This window comes from Excalfactoria chinensis, chromosome 17 (assembly GCF_039878825.1).
Source record: "Excalfactoria chinensis isolate bCotChi1 chromosome 17, bCotChi1.hap2, whole genome shotgun sequence".
Classification (NCBI taxonomy): domain Eukaryota; kingdom Metazoa; phylum Chordata; class Aves; order Galliformes; family Phasianidae; genus Excalfactoria; species Excalfactoria chinensis.
Window position 1 is genome coordinate 2,018,406 of NC_092841.1, and position 7,028 is coordinate 2,025,433.

General features: G+C 51.4%; 1 protein-coding gene across 1 annotated transcript; it reads left to right on the top strand.

Moving 5' to 3' along the window:
- Window positions 1–211: 211 nt before the first annotated feature.
- On the top strand, window positions 212–6,038 carry TEKT3 (tektin 3). The gene is made up of 7 exons (XM_072352255.1): window positions 212–820; window positions 1,267–1,350; window positions 2,529–2,599; window positions 3,004–3,147; window positions 4,216–4,438; window positions 4,595–4,749; window positions 5,693–6,038. The coding sequence occupies exons 1-7, from the start codon at window positions 230–232 to the stop codon at window positions 5,907–5,909; spliced, it is 1,485 nt and encodes a 494-aa protein (XP_072208356.1). The 5' UTR covers window positions 212–229; the 3' UTR covers window positions 5,910–6,038.
- The last annotated feature ends 990 nt before the right edge of the window (window positions 6,039–7,028 follow it).

The following is a 7,028-nucleotide window of genomic DNA, read 5'->3' on the forward strand; positions in this document are numbered from 1 at the left end:
TCAAGTCCTGACACTTGATATTAACAATGACGGCAAATCCCAGTATATGCAAATGCTCGGGATGCTGTCTGAAGGGATTTGCTTTTGAGAGGTCAAAGCCTGTGTGGGCACTGCCTGGGTGCTGTGCGTGTGGCTGTTTGTATTACAAGTTGCACATCTTGCTGCAAGAAGTGAGAGTCTTTTCCTCTGCCTCCTTGCTATGCAGGACCCGGACTCAAAGAGCGGTGCCATGGAGCTCATTGGCTCACCCTTATCGGCGGCTCACGCCCACGTGCGATCAACCCCCAACAACGTCCTGCCTGCCATCAGCACCATGACTTCCAGCTACAAGAACCGTTTCCCCTACTACCCCTTGCCCCAGTCACTCAGCCTGCCCTGGCTGCCCAGCTCCTACTACAGGACGGCTACCAACCACCCCATGTTGGCTCCCTTCTCCAGCGGTTCCCACGGGCAGGGGCAGGGGCTGCTCCCCAGCAAGATGCTCCCGTTCGTGTCCAACAGGACATCCCTTTTCACCCGCTACACCCCGGACGACTGGTACCGCTCCAACCTGACCAACTACAGGGAGTCGGAGACCTCACGGCACAACTCGGAGAGACTCAGGGTTGACACCTCCCGCCTGATCCAGGACAAGCACCAGCAGACGAAGAAAACCCAAATGGAGAGCACCAAGAACCTGGGAGAACGGGTCAATGACATTGAGTTCTGGAAGTCAGAGCTCTGCCATGAGATGGATGAGATGATTGGGGAGACCAACGCGCTCACGGACATGAAGAAGCGACTGGAAAGAGCCTTGGCAGAGACTGAGGCCCCTCTGCAGGTGAGCCCCGAGCTGCTGGAACATCTGCAGCCATTCAAACGTCTCATTAAGTTTCATTGGAGCTCCGTAACGTCTAGAAAGTTTTTACTAAGAGACCATTAGTTAAGTTAGCAATAAACAAGCCCCTCGCCATCTGCTTACAGCTCCTATCGGCACATGCTGAGCGCATCAGAACACTATTTGCTAAACCAAATATTTTTGTAAGCTGTATATCCAAAATCTCAGATTGGGATGAGAAAGCCCATGTCTTGCTATGAGAATCGGGTGAGGTCAGCATTCAGCTCTACAGAGCTCCCCATATCCAGCTGTGGGTGCGCAGGGCCATGCATGCTCCCTCGTAGGATTCAATGCTGACGTTGCAGCTTAGCTGCTCAGTGCCAGCCAAGCCCTGCCTTGGACACATTTTTCTCCTCTGTGCTCCATGCAGTTTGCTGTGTCCCCAACAGGTTGCTCAGGAGTGCTTGCTTCACCGGGAGAAGAGGATGGGCATTGACTTAGTCCATGACAATGTGGAGAAACAGCTCTTCACGGTGAGTCTGGCTAAAACCCCTTCTGCATAAACTGCCCTAAGCAGGTCTTTCAGCCCTGTCCCATATCTGGCTCTTGGGCACAAAATGCTTCAAACCCCAGGAGATGACATTTCCATCAGCAGCACATCCACATTTTGGGGTAAGATTTTCCCTTTTATCTGAAGGCCCAGTGTAGTATATAGAGGGGTCCTTGGCCCCTTCAAGCAGCAGTGTGTGCCCAGCAGCTTGTTTGCTTTTCCCAACCCTATTAGTGTGTATAAGAAAAGATATTACACCTACCCCCAGCATTGCTCTGCTCGGCTGCAGTTGGACTGCCACTCTGTATTTAGGCAGTGCATTTCATAGCCTGCCTTTACACAGTCTGCTTGGAATTATGAATAAAAAGCAAACAAGATGTGAGCTGAAGACGGGATCCTAACCCAGGGAACAGCAAAATGAAATCAATTCAAGGGCCTCGGGAAGATGGGAAGGAAGTGGCAGCCCCTGGGACTGTGAAGCCACTGCTCCAATTAAAAGATTTTTTCTTATGAGTCAGGCCCTAAAAAAGCAGATTGCCTTAAAGGCCATGAGATTTTAAGGAAAAAGATTCAGAGTTGGTATCTTCGTACTGGCAGCCTGGATTGCAAGTGCTGTGATGAGAAGTTTAGGCCACGATTTTCAGGTAGTTATTGCAGAGAGCGGGTGTAAACATGAGTAATTTGGGAACACTAATCACTGCTTACAGTAATTGGGGCTGCACAAATGTGGTGGAGGTGTGCTGAGGTCAACACATGCCTTCTCCAGCCTCAGCCTTAGGAATGGCTGGAATTTCACTCCAAAACAAAGTCTCTCCTCATCTTGTATGGGATTTCTCTCGAGGAAGAAAACATCTGGGGAACAAAAAGGGCAGGATCTAACTGGGGGTGGAGGTGTGTAGTTCACCCAGGTCACCACTCAGAGCAGGTCAGGATCTGGCCCTGCTGCCATATGGTGGCACAAACCATCACTTGGTGTAGATGTCAAGATGAAAAAATGCTTGGTCACTCCCTGTAAGTCAATGCACAGGCTGTGCCTGTGGCCATGGTGTGGTCCTGTCTCTGCTGTGGGTCACTGCACTCAGATTGGAGGCCCAAGGGGATGTGTGTGACTGGGACCAGTGGGTGTGGACACTGATGGGGTCATGCTTTGTCCCTATTCAGGAGGTGGATGTGATCAAATCATGCCAGGAGAGGATGCAGCGCTACCTGGACAGAGCCAGAGCCCAGCTCGCGTAAGGAGCCCCCAGCCCACCCCACATGGCTGAAGTCATAGAATCATAAAATCATTAAGGCTGGAAAAGATCCCAAAGGTCATCAAGCCCCTCTAAAGTCATCAAGTCTGGCCCCAACCCACCCCCACTATGTCCATCAACCACATCCCTCAGTGCTACATCTCCGCAGTTCTCAAAACACCTCCATGGACAGTGACACCAACCCCCCCCACCTCCCTGGGCAGCTGTGCCACTGCATCACAGTTCTTTCAGAGACTAAAGTCACTTTGTAATGTGAACTCACAGCAGACCTCTGTCCTCTCCCCATCCTGCAGCTATGAAAACCCCTGCGCTCCCTGGGAGCATCCTCAGGGAAGGCATGCCTCCCCAACAGTCCCACTGACAGCTGCCATGCTGTGCTGCAGGTCCAACAGAGCAGCCCAGCACGAGGTGGAGAAGGACCTGGCCGACAAGCAGACAGCCCGCCGCATTGATGGCAAGTGCCACCACCTGCGGAACACCTCCGATGGCATCAGCTACTACCGCGGTGTGGAGCGGGTGGATGCAACGTGAGTCCCCGTCCCAATGGCCGTGGCATGGCACATCCATCCCACCCCAAGCAGCACATTCAGTGGGACGATGAAGGGGGCAAAAGCATAATGCAGTGGGTTCCACCTAATTAAATATCATGTCAGGGTTCAGAGATCCAGCCTGACGATGAGTTCGGCTCAGCACCTCGACACAGCCCATTAGGTCCATGCATATTTTGGGAGCTGTGTCAGTGCTTGTGTTCCACGTTGACGTAAGGTCTGGGGGCTCACCCTGCCTGTAGAGTGCTGGCAGGGAGCCTGGGTGGCCTTGAAGAGTGTGTGGTGCTGGGATGGAGTTCAGCTGCTCTTGGGTGCCAGGAATTTGGGTTTGGCTCTGCAATAAATGAACGATGACCAAAAGCAAAGATATGCTGCATGTAGCAAAGGGCACGGGGAATAAATCTGCTCCACACACAGCCGTGTGGTGTTCATGGGGGGGCATGGAGTGATTCGGTTTTTCTTGTGTTTGAATAATTCTTCAAAGTGGAGCTCAGACATTTGGACGGGCAAATGAATGGTTAAAGACTGACGCTGAAATTCAGAGGGAGCAAAATGTGTAGAGGATCAGCATGTTTTACGTGAAGCTTATGTGGTATTTGAGGCTTTTGTTGACCTTGTTCTGGATGCTGCATGGGTTGAACTCCATCCTGAGCGCACAGACGGAATCAGTATTATCTAATATTGGCGTTTGTGTGAAACTGGGATAAGTTACAAGCAAAATGCATTGGCTGCAGTCTGCACGTTGTCATGGCATCTGTGAATGACTCTGTACTTGAATGCTGTTAACACATAAATATGAGGTCTGATTAGAATCTCGATTTTTCCGTGGGAATCCATTGTTTGTCTGAGCCTTCATAATTGCTGCAATTGTTGCCATGGACGTGTCAGCATCTGATAAGCTGTATTGAATAAATGGCGTCCAGATGTTTTGCTTTCAAGTGGTTGAAGAGCGTGGATCCTGGGAAGGCTGTGTTTAAGCCAACCTGGTGGGATTCATGCCTGCCCATGGCAGCGTGCGGCCATCTCTGCCTCTCCTCTCTATGGTAGCATCTCAGTGCCGGATTCGTGGGCCAAGTTCACGGATGACAACATCCTGCGCTCCCAGAGTGAGCGGGCAGCCTCAGCCAAGCTGCGGGAGGACATTGAGAACCTGCTGGTGGTGTCTGCCAATGAGATGTGGAACCAGTTCAACGCCGTCAATGTCGCCTTCACCAACCGCATCGCCGAGACTGCCGACGCCAAGAGCAAGCTCCAGACCCACCTGGCCAAGGTAACCCCAGCCCTTCCCCTTTTGGTGCTAAACTGAGTGATGACTCCCAGGAAAGAGAGAGCCTCCCTGCAGAGCTGGCCCAGGGCTGGAGAAATGGAGCATGACGCTGTTATTTGTGAATGTAATTTCTAATTCACAAACTTGCTTCTATTGTAGACACTGCAGGAAATCTTCCAGATTGAGATGAGCATAGAAAGCATCCGTAAAGCCATCAGGGACAAAGTGCCTCCACTGAAAGTGGCTCAGACCCGGCTGGATGAGCGCACACGGAGACCCAACGTGGAGCTGTGCCGGGACAGCAGCCAGCTGCGGTGAGTGGGAGTGAAGTCACAGCATGGGAAATCAGAGCACTACCGGGTGACAAAATTGATGGTGGTCCTTTATGGAAAGCACTGAGCATGCATCCCAGCTGGGTGCTGAGAGAGCTTTGCACCCACAGCCCAATGCTGCCTGACAAGGGGCTGGATTGTTCCCACTTGGGAAATATTCCCCTCCCAGTGGCTGGATGTGCCCATTATGGAAGGATGAGCCCTTTGCTCTCCCATAGCATCACCCTGAGAGCTTCTTCCCTTTGAGGGGAGAAGGGCACCCTTGCAGCAGGTTGCTGTAAAGACTGTCCACACTCACCCTGAGGACATGGGGAAACACAAACCCCTTGTACAGGAGCAGGGGTGACCCCTGGCAGGCTGGGGCAGTTAGCTGGGCTGCTCCTTGGATTCCTTCAAGGTTTTATCTGCCCCAACAGCAGGAGAGGCTTCCTTCCAAGCCTCCTTCTCCAGCTGTCAGCCTTCCCATGGTACCAAGTGCTTTGGCAGGAAGGCAAGGTCAAACCAGCAGCTTCCAGAAAGGCAGGAGTGATGATGTGTCCCAGATAAGGAAATTGCCTACCTGACTCTTGTAGCTGACCTTGCTGCTGCAGTCGGCATGAAAAGAACAGCAAATCAAAACTGGCCAATCAGTTGGGTGGGAGGTTTGTGAATCTGGAGGGGTCTTGCCTTTTTGTAGCAAATTTTTTTGGGAAACCTCAGCTGCTTCCTACTGCCTTGGTGTCAGCTCTGCTCTCCTCACGTTATTATCACCCACAGGGGGAGAAGCCAGGTCTGGGGTGTCCCCAGCAGCTGCCCCAGTGCAGCAAGAAGGGGCTGAGCTCCTACCCTCAGCTTCCATTCACAGCTGCCAGAAAGTGGCAGCTCAGTCAAGCAGACCAAGGGGGAAATCCTTCCACACTTGACGGGGTTCTTTACTGTTTCCCAGCCTTGTCAATGAGGTCCACGAGCTTGATGAGACCATCCAGAACCTGCAGCAGCGGCTGAGGAATGCCGAGGACACACTGCAGACACTGGTGAGGGCCAAGGCTGTCCTGGAGCACGACCTGGCTGTCAAAGCCAACTCCCTCTTCATTGACCAGGAGAAGTGCATGGGGATGCGCAAGACCTTCCCCTGCACTGCACGGCTGGTGGGCTTCGTTTAGGCTGGGAGCTGCCCCAGAACATCAGCAGGAGATGTTCTCAGCTTTGCCAGGATGACTCGAAAATCCACAACCACTCTTGCTGATGAAAGTCCCGAGTAGAAATTAAATGTTCTCTTTACGTGTTACGTGATCTGCTGGGTTATTTTTCTCCCCTCCTTTCGGTCTGTGATTTTAGGAGAAACAAACTCAGGCCTCCCTCCTTCTGAGTCCATCTGTGAAAAAGCACAGTGGGAAGTGACACCATCAATCAGGTGTTGACACCCATAATGTGTTTTTAACAGTGCATCAGAAGCACGAACCATCCCGAGAAGCACCGCTGGATGTTCAAGAGAACATAAATAGGAAAAGCTGCACTTTACCCAGTTTTCTAATGATAATTTATTCTTGCTTTTGAAAATACCTCACTGGGGTCTAAAATGTCAGCACCGGGATTTTAAAAGAAGAAGTTTTTCATCAAGAGGGTGGTGATGCACTGCAACAGGTTGCCCAAGGAGGCTGTGGATGCCCCATCCCTGCAGGTACTGAAGGCCAGGCTGGATATAGCTCTGGGCAGCCTGGGCTGCTGGTTGGTGACTTTGCACATAGCAGTGGGTTGGAACTGGATGAGCACTGTGGGCCTTTTCAACCCAGGTCATTCGATGATTCTATGATTTCTGACCAGCTAATTGAGGAAAATGTGCCAGTTTTCATTTTGGTGAGTACGAATTGGTTCCGAATTTAACATTTTGCATTTGGTTTGTTGATAGGCTCACCAAAATTCCACGTTCTGCATGCGGTACTTTTGACTCCATAAAAACCACTGAGTCTCAGCTCCTCATCCCCTTAAAAAGAAAGCCCAGCCCCTGATCAGGTAGAAATAAAGGTTTCTCTCCAGCCCCAGCCCTGATGCTGTCTGTGTCTGTAAGGAAACACATTCTGGGTTGATAGGAGTGAGGATCTGGATTTGTGCACAGCTGGTGTCATCCGGATGGGAAACAAACCACATCTCCCCCAAGTGCTGAGTGATCATTAAACATCAGCAGCAGTAAGTTTGCCAGCCAACAGTTTCTTCATCGGCATGTTTGGCAGCTTGGCCAAAGGAAAGGGTTTTCTTCCAGCCTCATTGGAGTGGGAAGTCCC

Bases quoted from the DNA above. Each gene is read 5' to 3' on its own strand.
- TEKT3 (XM_072352255.1), top strand. From the start codon at position 230: ATGGAGCTCATTGGCTCACCCTTATCGGCGGCTCACGCCCACGTGCGA. The intron at 2,600-3,003 runs GTAAGGAGCCCC...GCTGTGCTGCAG, and splicing joins AGAGCCAGAGCCCAGCTCGC to GTCCAACAGAGCAGCCCAGC. The intron at 4,439-4,594 runs GTAACCCCAGCC...CTTCTATTGTAG, and splicing joins TCCAGACCCACCTGGCCAAG to ACACTGCAGGAAATCTTCCA.